The sequence below is a fragment of the Saprolegnia parasitica genome, assembly GCF_000151545.1.
Source record: "Saprolegnia parasitica CBS 223.65 unplaced genomic scaffold supercont2.9, whole genome shotgun sequence".
Classification (NCBI taxonomy): Eukaryota; Oomycota; class Saprolegniomycetes; order Saprolegniales; family Saprolegniaceae; genus Saprolegnia; species Saprolegnia parasitica.
The window spans coordinates 326542-345122 of NW_012156403.1; the positions used below are offsets into that span (position 1 = coordinate 326542).

At 61.3% G+C, this 18581-nt stretch overlaps 12 protein-coding genes across 12 annotated transcripts in view; 5 read left to right on the top strand and 7 right to left on the bottom strand.

The window, feature by feature from the left end:
- The window catches only part of SPRG_19514 (hypothetical protein), a gene marked incomplete at both ends in the record, with an annotated part of 1418 nt that extends 1054 nt beyond the window's left edge, over positions 1–364 (top strand). Inside the window, one exon of the mRNA XM_012342378.1 lies at positions 26–364. Coding sequence (XP_012197768.1) covers positions 26–364 — 339 coding nt within the window. The remainder of the gene's footprint in view (positions 1–25) is intronic.
- A 19-nt stretch (positions 365–383) lies between these two features.
- On the bottom strand, positions 384–4557 carry SPRG_03576 (hypothetical protein). Its single transcript, XM_012342155.1, has 6 exons — positions 4492–4557; positions 3720–4441; positions 2933–3667; positions 2036–2891; positions 768–1987; positions 384–720 (listed from the first exon to the last, which is right to left on the bottom strand). Exons 1-6 carry the CDS (start codon positions 4541–4543, stop codon positions 439–441), a joined length of 3867 nt encoding a protein of 1288 aa, XP_012197545.1. The 5' UTR covers positions 4544–4557; the 3' UTR covers positions 384–438.
- Positions 4558–4768: 211 nt separating this feature from the next.
- Positions 4769–5029, top strand: SPRG_03577 (hypothetical protein; the record flags this gene model as incomplete). The annotated part of the gene is made up of 2 exons (XM_012342156.1): positions 4769–4818; positions 4873–5029. The coding sequence occupies 2 exons, from the start codon at positions 4769–4771 to the stop codon at positions 5027–5029; spliced, it is 207 nt and encodes a 68-aa protein (XP_012197546.1).
- Positions 5030–5078: 49 nt separating this feature from the next.
- SPRG_22121 (hypothetical protein) lies at positions 5079–7482 on the bottom strand (the record flags this gene model as incomplete). The annotated part of the gene is made up of 3 exons (XM_012342391.1): positions 5079–6044; positions 6092–6353; positions 6389–7482. 3 exons carry the CDS (start codon positions 7480–7482, stop codon positions 5079–5081), a joined length of 2322 nt encoding a protein of 773 aa, XP_012197781.1.
- A 236-nt stretch (positions 7483–7718) lies between these two features.
- On the top strand, positions 7719–8169 carry SPRG_03578 (hypothetical protein). Its single transcript, XM_012342157.1, has one exon. It carries the CDS (start codon positions 7751–7753, stop codon positions 8075–8077), a length of 327 nt encoding a protein of 108 aa, XP_012197547.1. The 5' UTR covers positions 7719–7750; the 3' UTR covers positions 8078–8169.
- Positions 8069–9236, bottom strand: SPRG_03579 (hypothetical protein). Its single transcript, XM_012342158.1, has one exon. The coding sequence runs from the start codon at positions 9190–9192 to the stop codon at positions 8173–8175; it is 1020 nt and encodes a 339-aa protein (XP_012197548.1). The 5' UTR covers positions 9193–9236; the 3' UTR covers positions 8069–8172.
- A 486-nt stretch (positions 9237–9722) lies between these two features.
- SPRG_03580 (hypothetical protein) lies at positions 9723–11260 on the top strand. Its single transcript, XM_012342159.1, has 7 exons — positions 9723–9867; positions 9918–9958; positions 10018–10209; positions 10270–10435; positions 10483–10759; positions 10813–10881; positions 10927–11260. The coding sequence occupies exons 1-7, from the start codon at positions 9776–9778 to the stop codon at positions 11236–11238; spliced, it is 1149 nt and encodes a 382-aa protein (XP_012197549.1). The 5' UTR covers positions 9723–9775; the 3' UTR covers positions 11239–11260.
- Positions 11261–11264: 4 nt separating this feature from the next.
- Positions 11265–12533, bottom strand: SPRG_03581 (proline iminopeptidase; the record flags this gene model as incomplete). The annotated part of the gene is made up of 3 exons (XM_012342160.1): positions 11265–11768; positions 11824–12016; positions 12067–12533. 3 exons carry the CDS (start codon positions 12531–12533, stop codon positions 11265–11267), a joined length of 1164 nt encoding a protein of 387 aa, XP_012197550.1.
- A 630-nt stretch (positions 12534–13163) lies between these two features.
- Positions 13164–14355, bottom strand: SPRG_03582 (hypothetical protein). The gene has a single exon (XM_012342161.1). It carries the CDS (start codon positions 14303–14305, stop codon positions 13250–13252), a length of 1056 nt encoding a protein of 351 aa, XP_012197551.1. The 5' UTR covers positions 14306–14355; the 3' UTR covers positions 13164–13249.
- A 667-nt stretch (positions 14356–15022) lies between these two features.
- SPRG_03583 (hypothetical protein) lies at positions 15023–15403 on the bottom strand (the record flags this gene model as incomplete). Its single annotated transcript, XM_012342162.1, has 2 exons — positions 15023–15031; positions 15059–15403. The coding sequence occupies 2 exons, from the start codon at positions 15401–15403 to the stop codon at positions 15023–15025; spliced, it is 354 nt and encodes a 117-aa protein (XP_012197552.1).
- A 632-nt stretch (positions 15404–16035) lies between these two features.
- Positions 16036–17485, top strand: SPRG_03584 (hypothetical protein; the record flags this gene model as incomplete). The annotated part of the gene is made up of 2 exons (XM_012342163.1): positions 16036–17212; positions 17262–17485. 2 exons carry the CDS (start codon positions 16036–16038, stop codon positions 17483–17485), a joined length of 1401 nt encoding a protein of 466 aa, XP_012197553.1.
- Positions 17486–17636: 151 nt separating this feature from the next.
- SPRG_03585 (hypothetical protein) lies at positions 17637–18526 on the bottom strand (the record flags this gene model as incomplete). Its single annotated transcript, XM_012342164.1, has 3 exons — positions 18090–18526; positions 17931–18038; positions 17637–17885 (listed from the first exon to the last, which is right to left on the bottom strand). Exons 1-3 carry the CDS (start codon positions 18489–18491, stop codon positions 17637–17639), a joined length of 759 nt encoding a protein of 252 aa, XP_012197554.1. The 5' UTR covers positions 18492–18526.
- Positions 18527–18581: the final 55 nt, after the last annotated feature.

Below are 18581 nucleotides of genomic sequence, written 5' to 3' on the forward strand. Positions count from 1 at the left end.
CTTCACCGAAGTGCTTTTGATCCAGCGCGACTGGTCGATTACGCAGTGGGATGGCATCTACGCCGACCTCCCGAGCCGCCAGACCAAGGTCAAGATCGCGGACCGCACGATCGTCAAGTGCACCGAAGACGAGACGCAGGCGACGGCGCCCGAGGCGCTCAAGGACGCCGTCTCGGGCCTCGTGGCCGCCGCGGGCCCGAGTGCCCGCGCCTTTGTGCGGCCGTCGGGCACCGAGGACGCGGTGCGTGTCTACGCCGAAGCGGCGACGCAGGACGGCGCGGACGCGCTTGCGCTCAAGGTGGCGCAGGCCGTCCACGAACACGCTGGCGGCGTCGGTGACATGCCGTCGGCCTTTGTCGCGTAAGAGGAATTTAATGCACTTAAGCCTGTATGAAGGAGTTGGTGCCATCGCATTAAATAAGATATATATAAGAGGGGCTAGCAGAGCGTATTGCGTGCGTCGAGGTTCCACTCGAAGACATCCGAGTAGATGGCCACGTCGTCGTCGACCTCGTCGTCCGTCTCGAGGTTCTCGAGGAGGAAGCTCTCGACGAGGAAGCTCGACGTGGTCGATGTGGCCGCAAAGCTCACCGCGCTCGTGGTGGAGAGCGGGTCTTTGGCGACGCGGCGCGTGGCTTCGTGCGCGATCATCTGCTTCTCGCGCTCAATTTCCATGCGGGCGTCCGAGACAGCCTCGGCCACGTGCCGGTCGACAAAGTTCTAACGCATCATCCAGCACGAGTGTCGAGGGTAGTTAGGATGCGTACCTTCTCGGCTTCCTTGCGTGCGAGGATCGGGTCGAGGTCGATGCCCTTCTCCGCGTAGTACTGTTGACAGAGCACGAGCGAGTCCGAGAGCATCTTCTTCTTGCCAATGCGCTTCTGGAGCCACTCGCGCGCTGCGAGCTTGGCTTCGTTCGCCACCAGCTGCAGCGTCGACTTTTCCTCGTCTTTGAGGCGCAGCCACCACAGCTGCTCCTTCTTGACGACCTTGGCATTGGCATTGACCGCCTCGGGGAGCTCGTCCGGCGATCGCGCGGTGTTTTCGATCCACTTTTTAAGGGGCAGCGCCGTCTTGCTCGACGACGAGAGCGGCAGGGGCGGCGCCGATTCCGCCGTCAGCGACAAGCGCGTGATGCTAAACTCGTTCTTGGAGCCAATGCTGCCTTGGGTGCGGTACGTCGGCCGCATCACGTCGCCAAGCACTTGGTCGGACGCAAAGCAGTCGCTCGCGTCCGCAATCTGCTGGAGCACGTCGGCGCGCGCGTAGCCCTTGACGTCGTCAAGAATCGCGTGCGCGATCGCCGGGCTCAGCGCGTCCATGGCCGCCCCTAGCTCGGCGAGGCCGTGGCGCGTGCCGGGCACACGCGCGCGTGTGTTGGCGCCGAGCTGCACGAGCGCGTCGAACGCGCTCTCGTTGTTGGCGCAGAGAGCCACCATGAGCGGCGTGCGCCCGTCCTCGGTGCGCGCGTTGATATCCACGCCGAGCCGCGCCATCGTCTGCACGACCATCGCCGACGCGCCGTGGGCGACGGCCACATGGAGCGGCGCGTCACCGAGCTCGTCCCAGCCTTCGGCGTACGCGCCTTGCTGAAGCAGTTCTGCAATCACAGCGGCGTTGGCCTCCGGCGACTGGCAGGCGAGGTGCAAGGCGGACGCTTGGTCGCGGCGCACAGCATCCCGGACGATGACGGCGCCATCGTCTTCGATCGCGCTGCCGAGCACGCGCAGCAAGTCGAGCGCGTTCTCGACCGCGCCGGCTTCGATCGCCACGTGCAGCGGCGTCTCGTCGAATCCAATCGTGACGCCGAGCGTGTCACGGACGCGACAGTGCTTGAGGTGCAAGAGCAGCCAGCGCAGAATGTGGTTGGTCGAGGCGCCGCCGCGCGCGGCCGCGTGCAGCGGCGTGAACGCGTCGACTTGATGGTCGGTGATGCAGTCGTCGCTGTTGAACAAGTGAAAGATGGGCTCGCATGGCGCCATGGGATCTATGGCCAATGAAGCTCTTAGGTGATGATACATCAACACACGCGCACCTCGCTCGGTACGCAGGACGCAGAGGCTCGGCGGCACGCGCTTGAGCAGCCCGAGAAGGAGGCCTTCGAGCGCACGCTGGACAAAAAAGTGACTCTGGAGATCGTACGACGGCGCGGCCCAGTCGCCGGTGAGCAGCGTCGAGAGGTCGCCATCGCTCTTGGACTTCACGCGTGCTTGGCGTGTCTTCTTGTACTTCTGCGACTTGGGCTCGAGGTACTCGAGCCAGACGCGGATCTTCATGGCATAATGCAGCGGCGACTCCTTTGTCCGAAGGTGCTGCACGTGCACGACTGCTGGCGAGAGGTCCAACAGCAGACACGCGAGCTCGAGCTGCCCGGCCTTGAGCGCGAGACCGACGACGCTGTCGCCGACGTGGCGGTCGGTCCACTCGAGCTCGCCCGTATCGCCCGAGACAACGTGGAGGAGCTCGTACACGAGCCCGTACATACCGTAGCGCAGCGCGAGCGAGAGCGGCGACGACCCGAAGCCATCGAGCGTAAACCACGACGCACCGTGGAGCACGAGAGCTCGCGCGGCGGCCGGCAACCCCGTTTTGATCGCAACGTGCAGCGGCGTGTCCGTGGGCGTCACGGGCGAACCGACCAGCGTCGCGCCCCAGTCGCTAGAGGCGTCGGGTTGGGCTCCGGCCGCCAAGAGCTCTTCGACGACCGCTTCGTTGCGGCACTTGATGGCGAGCGTGAGCGGCGTATCGGCGCCGTCGTCGTCGCGCAGCTCAAGGCCGTCGACGTCCTTTTTCTTGCTGCTGTTGCGCTTCGTCTTGCAGAGCTGGATGAGGCGCGAGAGAATCTTGATGGGCGCGTCGAGCCGAATCGCTAAGTGGAGCACCGAAAAGCCCTACATACCGATGAGCAGATGACGCGCAAGACGCCTCGTACGCTGCAGCCGTGCGACGACGACACCAGCGCCAAGAGAATGTCCACGAGCTTCCACATGCGGGCTTGGAGCGCCATGTGCAGAAGCGACTCGCCGCCCGCATCGTCCTGGTCGAGCCACAGATACTCCGTCGTCTTGTGCTTGGCGACGGCCTTGAGCAAAAGACAAGCGATCCGCTCTGCGTCGTCGTCTTTATCTTGCTCGTGAATCCGCTTGACAGCGACGTGCAGCACCGTGTCACCGGCCGCGTTCACGTGCTGCAATGCGCGCGCCAAGTCGGCGGACGACACATGTCGCACAAAGCGCTCCACGCTCGCCACGTCACGGACGAGACAGAGGTACTGGAGGAGCGACCAGTGCGCCGGGTCGTCGCCGGCGGTCCAAAGCGGCAGCTTGTGCCGCAGAAAAAAATCGAGCACGTTCATGCTCACCGGCGTCTTGCGGAGAAAAAAATGCGAGGCAAACGCCCAGCGTAAGAGCGCATCGGGGCGCGCGCCGGCCTTGAGAAGCACCGCGACGCGCGTCTCGGGCCGACTCTTCTTGTCGAGACCATCCAGCACAAACGCTGCGCAGAGCGGCACGACGGGAAACGAGAGAAGGCCCGTCTTCTGCAGCGACGGCAGGAGCCGCATGGCGTCGTTGAGGCGCGCGCCCGCCGTCACAAATTTTCCGAGCTCGGTCGGCGACTGCCCCGTATCGAGGGCTTGGAAGAGACAGTGGGTGGCAATCTCGGCCACCTAGTCATACGACTACATCAGGCCAACGGGCTTGGAGGCAAAGGCGTAGTACGCAGTGCGAGAGGGCGTCGGCCGAGTGGCATGCGAGCGTGAGGTTGCGTCCGTCCTTTGTGCGCACGATGAACGTGTGGCCGCTGCCGGTGCTGAGCGCGTCGACGTGGTCGAGTGCAATGGACTTGCTCGCCTTGGGCTTGGGCTTCGTCTTGTCGGCCTTTTTAAAAATGTCGAGGACGCCATCCTTGAGCACGAGGATGCGTGGCCGCTGCGAGCCACCGAGCCACTGCCGCGACCGCTTGCTCACGTCCATGTGAAACTCGTTGGATCGTTGAATCTCAAACTGAAACTCATGCCACTCGTTCTTGGCACTGGGCAGCGCGACGCGCGGTGGCGCGCTCGCCCGCGCCGGTGGCAGCGGGATCTGCACGCTCGCCTCGAGCGCATACGGGTCGCATGCGTCGAGGCGCTGCGCAATCATCGTCGGCAGTAGCAGCGTCGCCTTGAGCTCCATAAAGGTAATGTACTGGTGCGAGACTGGTGGGTCCGACTCGTACGTCATGTGCACGGGCGGCTCCATGCGCATGTCCTGTATGGTCTCGAGCACGTGGCGTGTGTACTCCTTGTTGGTCTGGAGGCCGCTAAAGTGGCGCGCCAAGAAGAGATGGAGCTGGTCCGCGTGCAACATGCTGCGCTTGGCCGAGAACTCGACAAAGGAGGGTTGCAGCGCCTGGACAAAGTCGTCGTGGAAGCTCCGGAGCGGGCTCTCGAGCTCGCGCGCTAGACGTCGTCTCCTTGAGCCATTGAGATCCATGCCATCGTCTACCTACCGACGATGTCCCACTCGATCTCATGCTTCTCGGCCGGGCGGAGGTCCACCATGCGCGCTAATTTGCACTTGGGCGCGGCAAGGTCGGGCGACATGGACCTGTATAAATACATACTTCGAAGCTCCGTGCGGCAAAAGCGCGCGGGCTCTCTCACGTTTTCTATGTGAAGCCCGTTACTTTGCCTCTGAAACTAAATACTCAAAATTTCACCCCACATTAGCTAATAATACCACGGGCTTCGAACTTCGAGCGAAATTTCATGGCAAATTTTCAACCGATGCTGGACGAGGACAACAAGCGCAGCAGCCGACCAACCGACTGCCTCGAGTACGGGCGAAGTGATGCGACTGCTCGCTGCGTGGCCACATGGCGATGACGTAGATGCCGCGTCACGGGCACGATGACGTGTCTCGCGGTCGCCACGTACTCGTTCCACGAACTCGCCAAGACGCCGCCGGCGCAGGTCGGCCACCGCCGATGGCTCTTCGCCTTTGGCTCGGCGTGGGTCGGCGCCGCGATTGCCCGCGTCGTCTACTAGCGATACCACGCGATGGCACACGATACTACTGCATTTCTACTATCAGGTCTTAGACAAAGGCCACGTCGGCGTCGGGCGCGCTGTTGTCGGCGAGAAAGGCCATGCGCGCCGCCACGTCGCCCAGTCGCGGTGCCTCGTCGATCGTCTCGTCCTGCGACTTGTGAAAGGCGGTCGCGGTCGTACATAGCCACTTGCGCGCGAGGCCGGCGAGCCGCGGAAACATGCTATGGTGAGTCTTCCACCATCCCAGCGTGTCTTCAATGCCGGGCACAACGGTCGCAAAGTACATTTGGAGCTCGTCCTCGACCGAGAGCGTGTCGATGCCCATCGAGTCGAGGATCTCGTCGCGCGTCGCGCCCATGACCTGCTGGAGGTACTTGAGGCTCCGCGTCGTCGCCGTCTTCTTCTTTGGCGGCTGCTTCTCGGACGCGACGTCGGCGCACTCGGTCGCGAGCCGGTGCTTGACTTGGGCCTTCTCTTCGTCCGTGCAGTGCGCAAGCGTCGCTGCAATGCTCGGGTGCAGCGGACACGTCCACATGGCCGGGTGGTCGTCGAGGAAGCCAAACAGAAGCGTTTGGAGCATATGCCGGGCAGCGTTGAGCTCATACAAGACGGCGGGCTCCTCGTCGAGCGAGGTAAACCCACGCAAGTGGAAGAAGCGGGGCGTCGCCACGTCCTTGGCAAAGAGCTGCAGGATCGAGAGCATGACGGCGAGCGAGTTGGTCGATGCTTGGCTGAACACGGCGTGCATCACTTCGAGGCATGGCTCGAGGAGCACGAGGAGACCTTCGAGGAGGCACCACTCGCGCCGGGAGAGGTTCGAGACGGTGCATGGAAACGGGAACGACGCGGGCTGTGTCTCGACCACGGAGAAGAAGAGATCGACGCCGGGCTTCATGCTTTGCCACTCGGAGAGGAGGTTGTACAGTTTTTGCCACTGCCGCGGGCAGTTGACGGTCGCCCGCGCATCGAACCGCCGGTGCGTCGAGACAAAGTGGTCGAGCGTCCGCTTGGCCTTGGGTGTGGCTTGAAAACTAGCGCGAGCGCGAGGAGGCGCCGCACGAGCGCAGGAATGCTGCTCTCGTCGTGGCTCTCGGTCGACAGGTGTAGAAAAGGCGGGTCGTCGAGGAGCGCGGTCGCATCGTCGTCGTCCTTGCCATACAGAAGGCGGCACAGCACGGCGTGGAGCGTCTGGCCCATGCACATCATGGACGGGACATGCGGCAAGAGGCGCCAGTCGACGTCCGACACGATCATTGTCAGGTTCGACGACGAGAGGTTCCACTCGACGAGGACACGGTTGAGCGCTTGGAGCAGCCAGTCGCTGGATGGCTTTCGTGCGACGCCGATGGCAGCGACTGGTGACTCAGGAGCAAGTGCCGCCACTCGAAGCTTGGCGTGATGTAGTGCAGCGTCCAAACCAAATGTGGCTCCGGCGACGACACATGGGTCTTGGCCGAGAGGCTAAAGTACCGGCATTCGTCGTCGAGGAGCGCGTGCATCGCCTTGCGCTTTGCCGCGTAGAGCTCGTCCATGTGGGCCTCGAGCGTCGCGCGCGATGGCAGCGAGAAGTGGCCTTGCGTGGACTGCAGCAGTGTGAGGAAGCGCTGGAACGGTTCGTCGGCCACGAGCTCCAACGGGCGCCGACACGTCGCGAGCCATTCGGCGAGTGCTAGCTCACAGCGCCGCGTGTCATCACTGGCCATCGAGAGGCTCGCGGCAGAGGGTGCGGGCGGCGGCTTGTTTTCGGCGACGCGCGCTTCGGTGGACTTGAGCAGCTTCTTCATGTACGCGTCGAGCTCGGCCTTGTGCTTGTTCTTGACGTGCCGGTGGAGGTTCTGCGAACGCGCATAGTCGTGCGGGAAGCAGTCGTCGCAGAGGTGGCAGTAAAAGTGGCTCGCGTCGCGGGACGTCCAGCCCGTCGCCGGGTTCATCTCGACGTTGGTCGGCGCCACGAGGCTCACGTACATCCAGATTTCCGGGCGGTTGATGTGCTTGACCTTGAAGAGCGACAAGGCGCCGTGCTTGGTCGATCGAAAGGTCGTGGCCGAGAGCATGTGCGGTCGCGATCGCTTGGGCTCGGGCAGCGGCAGGTCCTCGACGAGCGACTGCACAAAGTTGGGTGTCGGCTCCTTGCGCTTGGCGGTGACGATGACGACGTTGCTGGGCACCATGTCTTGCTGGATCTGCTGGATGTTGGAGAGGTGCTTGGCCTTCATGTGGCGATGCAGGTTCTGCAGCCGTGTCGGGTCGTGCTTGAAGATGTCGTCGCAGAGGTGGCAGTAGAAGTGCGTGACGTCGCGCGACGCACACTCGGGCGCGTTGCCTGGCGCGACGAGGCTCGCGTTGGCCCAGATCTCGGGCCGCGAGATGTTCTTGAGCTTGAAGATGCGCAGGATGCCATGCTTGACCGATTCAATCGGGACGGTCGTGAACTTGGTCGGGTTGCCCATGGTGAGGAGACTGACGAAGAGAGTGAATCTCACCACCAACGTAAAGTATCTGCAATTGAGTATACTGCGCCCATTGGACTCTCAGAGAGCCACCGCGGCGCGCGCCCATTGGCCAGAGCAGGTTTAACAAAACGGGCTTCGACTACGCCAACCGGCTCTTCGACGGTTGAGCGTGAAAACCACATTTTTCACGTGGACACACATTTCCACATGGATGCAACGTGTGAAATCATACTTCGACTTGGCGAACGACGACGGCTTCCGGAGCATGCAGCCCCGCGTCCGCGACCTCTACAAGCGCTTCCTCGTCGTCGGGAAGGACTACCCCCTAGGCCTCGAGTACGTCCGGCCCAAGGTCAAGGAAGCCTTCTTCAAGAAGGCGGCGCTCGCCGACGAGGCCGAGATCAAGAAGGCTGTGAGCCGCGGCCGGTGGATGGTCAAGGAGATGATCGGGGTCATCCAGCTCAAGAAGTATCGCGCGATGAACCAGCGATATACACCGGCCGAGATGCACACGCTGCTGCGTGCGCTGCACGAAGAGGCGCAGCGAACGACCGAGAATCCCGTCGACGAGGACGACGAGGACGACGTCTGAAGATGCATGGTGCAGTATATATTACGATATCGTGATACGAACATGCGCTCTAGACCCAAGATTCCTCATAAATAAGCGGTGTCGTGTCGGCTCGGTTAGGACAGGGGCAGGATGCAGCACTGGACGTTCACGGGCTGCATGGCGTCGTCGCGGATGACCGAGACAGACACAAACACCTTGCGCTCGAGCGAGCTCGACCCGAAGCGCCACGACATCTTGGCTTGGGCCGAGCTCACTTCGCAGCTGAGGATCTTGGCGACGAGCGTGTGCATCTTGGGCGCGTCGGACGGCGCACACATGGTGTAGAGGCTGTGGAGGCGCAGCTCGTCGTACTTGGCCTGCGAGAGCTCCAAGAACAAATGGTTCGCCTCCACGATCGTGCCGTCGAGCTTGGTGATGAGCGCGGGCATGCTGGATTGGAAAAAGACGTTCTTGAACGTCGCGGACGACTCGTCCACTGTCTCGAGCGGCGCGGCCGGGAGCACTTGCGGCGCGCCCGTCGGCAGCGCCCACATGTAGTCCATGGCCATCGGCGTCGGTACGGGCGACGCCATCGCGTTGAACATGTAGTGGTTGGACGCGTTCATGCTCAGCATCGAGTTTTCTTTCGAGTGGCCGCGGGGCAACGTCGCGGGCGTCGCGACCTTGCAGCTGCCACCGGTCGTCGGGGGCGGCGGCGGCCCAATGCCGGCCGCGTTGGCTTCGCGCTCGAGCGCGGCAATATATTCGATCGTCGCTTGGAGAATGCTGTGCTTGTCCTTCTTGGACGAGACGAACCCGACGCCTTCAAGCTTCTTCTTGAGCTGTTCAAACTGCGTGCCAATGCGGAAGATTCGCCGCTGTTCGCGCAGGTTGTGGCGCTGCTTCTTGGAGACGTCGATGGACCCGCCGGGCGTCTGCGCGTCGCTGTACACAGGGCTCTCGCACGGCGTGTTCATGTCCATTTCAAAGCCAAACGGGTCCGGCCGCGGGTAGTTGGTGTTGATGCGGGGCGGCGCGTTGTTGATCACGTTGAGGTTGATGTGCATCGGGTACAGCGGCGCCTTCCCGTCCTCGTCCTTGACGTACCCCGTCGACGGCGTGACCGGCGCCACGAGCGTGCTCGGCTTCTCCATGCCGGGCGAATTGACTCTTAAAATCGCCTTTTGCGACGCCCGCCCAATAATCCACGCAAACCAGATGGGCCGACGCTCTCTTCGTCCTTTTTTCACGCCTTCGAACTTCGCTTCTCACTCCCCATACAAACACCGTGCCATTCGAAGCGGCGAGACCGAAGTTCCGGCGGCAAAGCCGGGTTTCGTGCCCCCGCCACACAATTTTGCCGAAATGTCTTTACGTCACTCCCCAGTCGTCCTCCCTTCGCCCCTCTCTCGACTCGATCGTGTCGAGTCCAGTTGTCATTGACGCCTTTCCTACCTGCCCGCGACGTGTGCATCCGCGCTAGCGAACCGGCAACAATGGCGTCGCTATACACTAGCCTTCTAGTATATTATTAATAGTAGTAGGGAGGGACAGTGGACAGAGTCGACGTCAGTAGAGCGCGTCTCCAAGGCCCGAGTACTGTTTGAAGTTGGTAGTACACAAAGATCGCGAGATTGAAATGCAAGTTACGTGCGAGAGCGTTACTGACTCGTGTACTTGGTGAAACGCTTCTCGCCAGTCACTGCCGCAGCGCCGAATATCCGGATACACGTCGCGATGGTGGTGCTTGTGGCGATCGAGACCGTTGCGGCCAGCGTCGGCAACCTCGTGCACGTCCAAGGCCAGCTCTTGCGCAAGCGGCGCTTCTCGTAAGCCGACGCCATGTCGGCGTCCGCAGGCGCTCAGATGAGTACTTTAGGAAGGCGCTCATCTTTGGCGACATCAAGTTGCCCGATGGATGTATGAGACTATTTTGGCTGGGATGCTATGAATCGCGATGGCCTTTCTGCGTACTATAGCGCTACTCGAGCTCATGATCCGCGCCGCCGACGCGTGGCTCACAAAGGACGACATTGTGCAGCTCAACTGGGCGCTGCACTTGGGCGACACGGTCACACTTGACGGCCGCATCGAGACGACGGCGAAAGGGCATCTCTTGCTCGTCGTGCGCTCGGCCGTCGTTGATTTGCGCTGGGAAGACCAGAATCCAGGTACAGTACACGACTGAGATCGACGACGACGACGACGGTGCCATCCTCCGCTTGGGGTAGGCGTCCCGTTTGGGCACGGCGCGACCGACCTCATTGCGCCGTCCGACAGCTTTGGGCAGCGAAAGGAGTACACCAACATCGTGCAGATCCAAGGCCACAATGCGTGCAAGTACTACTTCAACAACGCGTCGTGCGTGCGCGGCGCCGACTGCCACTTCTGGCACGGGTACTTACTACCAAGGTCAACAACATCAGTGTCTCACGCGAGCCTAGACCGCCCGAGGACTACAAGGCGCTGCGGGCCGAGTGGTTTGCGCGCCGTGGCACGCAGAAGCGCGAGCAGGCGGCGCTCGACGGCGACGCCCACGACCCGCACGAGAAGGGCATGAAGGCGCAGCGGGCGCGCATCTTCTGCGACTGGCTCGTTGCGACGTATGGGGTCGACGTGCTGAGCGCTGGCGCGGGCGTCGTCGACGTCGCTGGCGGCAAAGGCGATATCCCCTTTGAGCTCTTCAACAAGCGCGGAATCCCCACAACGCTCATCGAGCCAGTAGGCCATCTCTCTTCCATGGTGTTGCATGCGAGTACTGTCTTTGGACATAGCGGCCGCGCCATCCGCGCAAGGTCCATTTCAAGCACTTTGCCAAGACACAGACGACGCCGAGTCGCCACGTACCTACCTACCTCTTGTCCGCTGCGAGATAACCTCTGGCGTAGATCCAAGCGTGCTTGGACCCGGCGCTGCTCACCGCCGAGGCCGCCTTCTTCACCGAGACCTCAGTGTTTGTGGGCATGCACCCGGACGAGGCGACCGAGCCGATCGTCGACTGCGCACTTGCAGCCAACAAGCCGTTCGCTGTCGTGCCCTGCTGCGTCATGAGCCGCAAGTTCCCGGACCGGCGCCACAACGGCGACGTCGTGGGTACCTACGACGCGTTCATTGCGTACCTCCGCGCCAAGGACGCGCGCATCCAGAGTGCGTTCTTGCCGTTTGCGGGCAAAAACCAAGTGCTGTTTGTATTGCCATAGACAAAGCTAGAATTCAAAACGCGATGCTACGGCTTGAACTTGTTGGTGGCCTTGACGAGCTCGGCGACGATGCCCGGCTCGCCCGCCGAGTGGCCCGCGGTCTGCACGATGTGGAACTCGGCTTCGGGAAACGCCTTGTGGAATTCCCACGCTGTCTCCATGGGGCACACGACGTCGTACCGGCCCTGGACGATCACGGTCGGGATGTGCCGGATCTTGTACACGTTGTCGATGAGAAAGTTGGGCGTCGGAAGGAAGCCCTTGTTGACAAAGTAGTGGTTTTCGATGCGCGCAAACGCCTCGGCGAAGCGCGCGTTGGCCATCGACTTGTCGACGGCGTCCGTTGGTGGCTTGAGGTTGCTCGTCGACATCTCCCACGTCGTCCACGCGAGCGCCGCGGCGAGGCGCACCTTCTCGTCCGGGCTCGTGAGCCGGCGGTGGTACGCCGAGAGAAAGTCGTGGCGCTCGTCTTCCGGAATCGCATCGCGGTACGCCTCCCAGCGGTCGGGGTAGATGAAGCTCGCGCCCGACTGCAACCATCGATACATGAGCTCTATGCCGAAAGGATGCTCGTCGTGGTGTTACCTGGTAGTAGAACTGGATCTCCTTGTCGCGAATGTGGAAGATACCGCGGAGCACGAGCTCCGTGACGCGCGTCGGGTGCATCTCGGCGTACGCCGTCGAGAGCGTCGAGCCCCACGAGCCGCCGAACACCTGCCACTTTTCAATCTTGAGCTCTTCGCGCAGCTTCTCCATATCAGCGATCAAGTGCCACGTCCTAGGAACCATACAAAATAAGTTTAACGATCCATGCCACTGGTGGCGTACGTGTTGTCTTCGAGCGACGCATGGGGCGTGCTGCGGCCCGACCCGCGCTGGTCAAAGGCGATGATGCGGTAGACCTTCGGGTCGTGGTACCGGTTCATCGTCGGCGTGCAGCCACCGCCAGGGCCACCGTGCACGAGCACGACGGGCTTGCCCTTCGGGTTGCCGCACTCTTCGTAGTAGATGCTGTGCGTTGGCGACACTTGGAGACGGCCCGTCTTGTACGGCTTGATCGCAGGGTACAAGAAGTCCTCGGCCGTGCATTGCGACTTGTCGGGGAGGTCCCACTTGGAGGCCTCGCTGGCAGCCGTCGTGAAGAGCGCGACCGAGCCTGCCAGCGCAAGGAGAGCGCCGGCGCGGGCCTGGCCTTGGGGCATCGCAGTCGCTTGGCGCACCGTGGCGACGAGCGCGGAGCTGGAGCGGAGCTGCGCCTTGCCGAGCGCCAAAGCCGAGCGGGTGAGTCGCTGCATCTTCGATGTCTCGGGGAAAATGGCAGCCCCTCGTTGCGCCTCATTGGCGCACAAACAGACGTGGCGTCCTTCAAACACAGATCTGATTACACATTTGTATTTTATATCTCTCGTATTTGTATCGGACACGATGTTTTTTTATTCCAACGCAGTCCTCCGTGTGGAATTGCCACAAACAAGTACATAGATACCAGGGGTAGGGTTTCGACGTCCGTGGCGACCGGCGCTGCAGCTACACAGGTCCTCTAGCGTCCTGCTTCACCACAATAGCATTGCTCATGGAGCTCTCCACTTGTGTACTGGTCTGCCAACTGTGCTTTCTATTGGCCAACGCCGGCCACATCTAAAGTGGTCAATGCATCGTTGGTTAAGAGCTGGCGGCCCAACGAACCGACCGACCTCTCTGTTGGTCGGTCGCTCTCAAGTCGGATTCTTGCCAGCTCGGGTACTTAAAGATAGCGGTACAAGCTTGCTGCAAAGCAACCTTGCCCCGACGGCGGTGCTTCGTGGCACATCCCATGCTCGCGAGTGAAATTTTGTGGGGTGATAGCTACTTTTGCGATGGGCGACGGAAAGAGGAAGAGGAAGAGGATGGGGATGTATATCGTCGTTAACGAGCTCCTTCGCTCGCAAGATTGGATATTTGCTAAAATGTACGTGGCCACGGGTGCAAGGCCAGTGAGTTCAATAGAACGTAGCTTGTTATACAAGAGTGCTTAGAGCATGGCGGCGGCGACAATCGTGGCAGCGCCGAGGAGAGCGATCGAGGCGTGCGTGGCGACAGCGGCCGACGGGGCAGCCGTCTTCGAGCCCGACGAGCTGCCCGTCGAGTTGACCTTGACCTTCGTGGCGCAGTTGGCACCAGCGTAGCCCGAGTTGCACACGCACTGGCCGTCAATACCGCACGAGCCCTTGCCGTTGCACATCGTGACATCCGTCTTGTTGTTCATCGTGGGGTCGCAGAGCGAGCACTGGTTGCCGATCGAGCCGACGGGGCACTTGCAGAGACCCGTGGCGATATCGCAGTTGCCAAGACCGCACTGGCCGTACGTGTCGCACGTGTTGCCCGTGGCGTTGAAGCAGTTGTCGTTGATCGAGTAGCCCGTCGAGCAAATGCACTTGTACTCGGCGCTGAAGCTGTTGGTGGGGGCGCACGAGCCGTGGCCGTTGCAAAGGCCAAGGTTCACCGAGACGCCGCCAGAGGTCGACGCGTTACCAGCGCACGACGTGATCTGCTTCTGCGTGTACGTCGAGCCAAGCGACTGGCTCAGATAGATCTTCTTGTCGACGCAGCGGTAGATACCGTTGACCTTGACAGGGTCGGAGCCATCGACCGACGGGTACGTCATCTGGTAGCACGTGACGTTGCCGGGCTTGGCCGTCGCGGTTTCCTTGAGCGAGCGGCGGACCTGGACGACCTGGCCCTGGGCGTTGATGGCCGAGTTACAGTTCGGCGCAGGCGCAAAGGCGCAGACAGGCTCGACGAGGCGGTAGTTCTCGGGCTTCCAGTTCGAGAAGCTGGGGCACGCACCAGCGACGTTACCCGAGCACACCACGCCCTTGACGCACTGCCGGAGCATCTTGACGCCGGTCATATCGGACTCGACGGCGACGCACTGGAAGCCAGTCTTGCAGTCCTTGGACGTGTTGCATTTACCGGGCTGGGTAGCAAGCGTGACCTCGTTGATCGGAGCGTCGGTGCCCGAGCCCGAGCCGCTGCTCTGGGCGGCGACGGCGGCGGCCAGCGTAAGCATCCAAGCGGTGAGCTGCATCTTCGGACTGTGGCGGACGAAGCGAATTGGTTAATGCCACCCGACCGCGCTATTCCGCCTGGGATGTGTAATGCTGGCGTAGCATTTCGGGGTAAAATCAAGCTGTGTACTCTCACCAAGGTCGGTAAGCGTTAATTTCCGCGGAAAATGCAGGCCAACTTGAGGTTGCTGCGAGCTTGAAACGAGTACTACGCGTTAGTATCCCTATAATAAAATGTTGAAATCGCCCCAAAAGCAGAGAAATGTATCCAATCCCAGCTGCCTCTGCGCTGGCTTTTGTAAAATCGAGGCAGTAACTCTGGCCATGCGGCCAGCAGCGCCAACTTGGATTGGCTGCGCACCTTGAACGCACGTCCTGACGATTGTGCATCTTCTTTACGAGGACGCCGTCGCCTCTAGCCCTCGGTCCTCCATCCTCTCGGTCCTCCACCCTCTAGAGGTGTGTCGTGGCAGCGCTTCTGCAATCCAATTTGTGATGGGTGCCTCAAAATGTAAGTCAAGACTCGAGCCATCAAGTGTGATGGACAGTCACGCCCATGGTGTCTCGCGCAGTGTCTATCTTCGATTGGTGGCGTGCGTTTAGAAGGCGAGGACTGGATACGGCGTTCGACACGCTACTGTGGCCCGTGAATCTGCAGCAGGCGAACACGAGTTGTTTGCGTGTTTTTGTATGTAGTTCAGATACTATTACCAATATTAATACTCGACGAGGACGCTTTATGCGCCCTTCTTCCGCAGTGTGTGGAAGTGCACAAACTTCTTCTTCTTGCTGCTGGCCTTGGCCGCGATTTTCTTCTTCTTGAGGAGATGGTCCTTGCGGTTCGTCTGCTTGAGCGCCGTTTCGTTGGCGATCTCAGCTTCCGCCGCGCCCTCCGTGTCGACCATGGCCTCGTCCGGCACCTCGGCCACCATCGGCGCCTTCGTGCTGCCCATCGCGAGCTTGAGCGACGCGAGCGTCGAGCCGCTCTGGATCTCGAGCGTCTTCTTCAGGTTCTCCTGGATGAGCGCCTGCTTCTTCTCGAGGTCATCCTTCCCGATCGTGTTGCGGAGCTGACGACGGAAGTACTTCTTGATCTTGGAGCGAATCGACTTGGCCATGGTTCGTTCCAGGAAATGGCGCTATGTAGCAATTGCAAACGGCCAATCGCAAAGGGGCGTCTACACCAACCACTTCAACCAACCGTTTCATTGGTGGATGCTCCGCACTATTAATATCCTATCACCTCTAAGAGGTTTTATGGCGTATCAAATTGACGGCACGATGCAATGTGACAGGTTTTTGTTGTCGACTAGGTGCACGCAACTGCGGTGACTCACAGCGCGGCTTTACGCCGACTCGACGACACCCTGCAGCCTCGGAGCCGCGGCAACGCGTGCGCGTTGGAAGCATGGCCATCGAATAGTCTCTGCGGCAGTGTGCAATGCGCTACTGCCATCGCTATAAGTTCTACTGTGCGAGACATGGCGCTGCCAGCGATCTTTGCACATTGCAGTCTGCAGAACCCGTCGTAATGCACGACGTTACGGACGCGCCTTTGACTCGATTGAAGCTGTCTCGCGTCGCGCGCTTGCAACAGGCAGTCACGCGAGCGAGTCACGTGGGACAACGGCCTCGAGCGAAATAGCGTCGATGAATGCGATCCTGTCCTCTAGCAGGCACCAACACGAATTGCCAGCGTCTCGAATGTGTGCGTGGCGTGTTTTTAGCCCACGATATCTTTTGCACGAGAATGGACGCGGCCTGCCCCGTGTGTGAGCGCCACTTCTACGCCCACAACATCCAGGCCCATGTCGAGGAGTGCTTGACGCGGTCCATGGCGCCGTCGCCCCGGACGCCCAAGCTGCAGCGCCCGCCGCCGCGACCCCCGACGCCGCCGAAGCGGCCCACCGAGGCTGACCCCGAGCCGGCCGCGAAGCGCACCAAGCTCGTCGCGCTCGCGAACGCTCCGATGGCGGAGAAGCTGCGCCCGACCGGCCTTGACGAGATTCTCGGGCAAGACGAGCTGCTCGGTCCAGACAAGCCGCTGCGGCGCATGCTCGAGAGCGGCAAGGTGCCCAATATGATCCTGTGGGGCCCGCCCGGGTGCGGGAAGACGTCGCTCGCGATGCTGGTGGCGCGGCTCGTCCAGCCAGCGACCAAGTTTGTCGCGCTCTCGGCGACAACAGCCAAAGTAGCGACCGTCCGTGACGTCTTTGACAAGGCGATGGCCGAGCACAAGCTGCTGGGCCGGCCGACGGTCCTCTTTGTGGACGAGATCCATCGGTTCACCAAGGTGCAGCAAGACTCGTTTTTGCCATGCGTCGAGAACGGTACGATCACGCTCATTGGCGCGACGACGGAGAACCCGTCGTTCGAGATCAACTCGGCGCTCCTCTCGCGCTGCCGCGTCTTTACGCTCAACAAGATCTCGACGCCCGCGATCCTAGCACTGCTGCAGCGCGGCGTCCGCAGCAACCTCCTCGTCCCCAACGGCTGCGACCCCGAGGCCCCTCCCACCATCGACGTCGACGACGCTGCGCTCGCGTACCTCGCCCATCAGTGCAATGGCGACGCCCGCATTGCGCTCAACTCGCTCGAGATGGCCGTGCACGGCCAGCGGCCCTCCAGCGACTCGAACACGATCAAGCTCACAGAAGAGGACGTGAAAGCTGGCTTTCGCCGGTCCCACGCCCTCTACGATCGGAAAGGCGACGCGCACTACGACTGCATTAGCGCGATGCACAAGTCGGTGCGGGGCAGCGATGCCGACGCGGCGCTCTACTGGCTCGCGCGCATGATGCAAGGCGGCGAGAATCCGCTCTATGTCGCTCGGCGGCTCATCGTGATTGCTTCGGAAGATGTTGGCCTCGCCGATGCGCATGCGCTGCCCTTGGCCAATGCGACGTTCCAGGCGTGCCATACGATCGGTAGCCATCATCGCATTAGGCAACAATAAGAGCTGATGGTATGTCGTAGGCATGCCCGAGTGTGAAATCAACCTGGCGCACTGCGTCGTATACTTGGCCCGCGCACCAAAGTCGGTCGAGTCGTACAAGGCGTACCGCAAAGTGCAAGAGCTTTTGCTACAGTCTGTGGGACCGACGCCGGAGGTGCCACTGCATCTCCGCAACGCCCCGACGCCCCTCATGGCCGACCTCGGCTACGGCAAAGGTCTCTTGACGACGTCGTTGTTGTATTAGATACCTGACAGGTTCGTAGAATACAAGTATAACCCCGATACGAGGGCGAGGTCGACCAGACCTACCTTCCGGACGCGCTGCTCGGAACCCCGTCCTTCTTTGAGCCCAAGTACGCCACCAAGAAGAAGAAGAAGACAGAGTAGCCACGTATTTAGATGTCGTCGTCGTCGCATGTGTCAAAGAGGCGACCAGGCGTGTCGTCCATCAAGTTGTGCGACGACGAGAAGCTCAACACGGTTGTCTTGGTCGTGGCCGGCGTCGGCCGGCGCCACGTTCGCTTGGCGTTGTGTTCAACGAGCAGCGCAACGAGCCGCGCGTTCGACTCGCGCCTCTCGTCGTCGACAAGCGCGCCGTTGGCATTAAGGACGGCCTCGGCGCAGTTGAGGGGCATGAGGTCGTCCTGCAGCACATGTCTCGATGCGTATGCAAACTAAGACACCGATACCTGTGCGACGGCGTTGACGTCGGCGTCGTACAGCAGCAACAAGGCGGCAATTCCCACAAAGTTTTTGGCGCACGCCACGTGCAACGGCGTCCAGAGATCGGGCTTGCGCTGCGTACGAAGAGACAGTATTGTAAGCGTCGATTTGGAGCGGATTCGCACCTGGTGATTGATGTCGAGGTGCGCGTGAAGAAGGAAGCGGAGCACGGGCTGGAGCGCGTCGTCTTCATGTGGGGCCTCCTGAATGACGCGGTGCAAAAGATCCTGCAGGAACGGGTGCAGCACGAAGAAGCCGTGGTCGACCATGAGCTTCATGACGTCCATGCGCCGGTGCAAGCACGCGGCCTGGAACATCTTGATGTAGTAGTACGACAGCGTCTGGTCATGGAGGTCGTCGACGCTAGCAATCAAGTCGAGGATCGCGCGGACGTGCCCGCGCCCCGCGAGCTCGACGAGCAAGCGGCTGTTGGCAAGGACGATGGCGGCGGTCTCGGGGCTCGACGCGCGCAGGTCTGCGACCCACGCCATCTCTTCCTGGACCGTCTTAACGATCGCGAACGCCATCCTTGCTCAAATTGCCCTTCTGCGACCCAAGATCCACACACCGCGCTTTTGATTGGCCCATGAAGCGCCGCGTGTCCCGATTGGTCGCCT

Coding starts and splice junctions, on each gene's coding strand:
- SPRG_03578 (XM_012342157.1), top strand. CDS start 7,751: ATGCAGCCCCGCGTCCGCGACCTCTACAAGCGCTTCCTCGTCGTCGGG.
- SPRG_03579 (XM_012342158.1), bottom strand. CDS start 9,192: ATGGAGAAGCCGAGCACGCTCGTGGCGCCGGTCACGCCGTCGACGGGG.
- SPRG_03582 (XM_012342161.1), bottom strand. CDS start 14,305: ATGCAGCTCACCGCTTGGATGCTTACGCTGGCCGCCGCCGTCGCCGCC.
- SPRG_03580 (XM_012342159.1), top strand. CDS start 9,776: ATGGTGGTGCTTGTGGCGATCGAGACCGTTGCGGCCAGCGTCGGCAAC. Junction 9,959..10,017: donor CATCAAGTTGCCCGATGGAT/GTATGAGACTAT, acceptor TGCGTACTATAG/CGCTACTCGAGCTCATGATC. Junction 10,436..10,482: donor GACTGCCACTTCTGGCACGG/GTACTTACTACC, acceptor ACGCGAGCCTAG/ACCGCCCGAGGACTACAAGG.
- SPRG_03576 (XM_012342155.1), bottom strand. CDS start 4,543: ATGGTGGACCTCCGCCCGGCCGAGAAGCATGAGATCGAGTGGGACATC. Junction 1,988..2,035: donor CGTCCTGCGTACCGAGCGAG/GTGCGCGTGTGT, acceptor CATTGGCCATAG/ATCCCATGGCGCCATGCGAG. Junction 721..767: donor CACGCAAGGAAGCCGAGAAG/GTACGCATCCTA, acceptor ATGATGCGTTAG/AACTTTGTCGACCGGCACGT.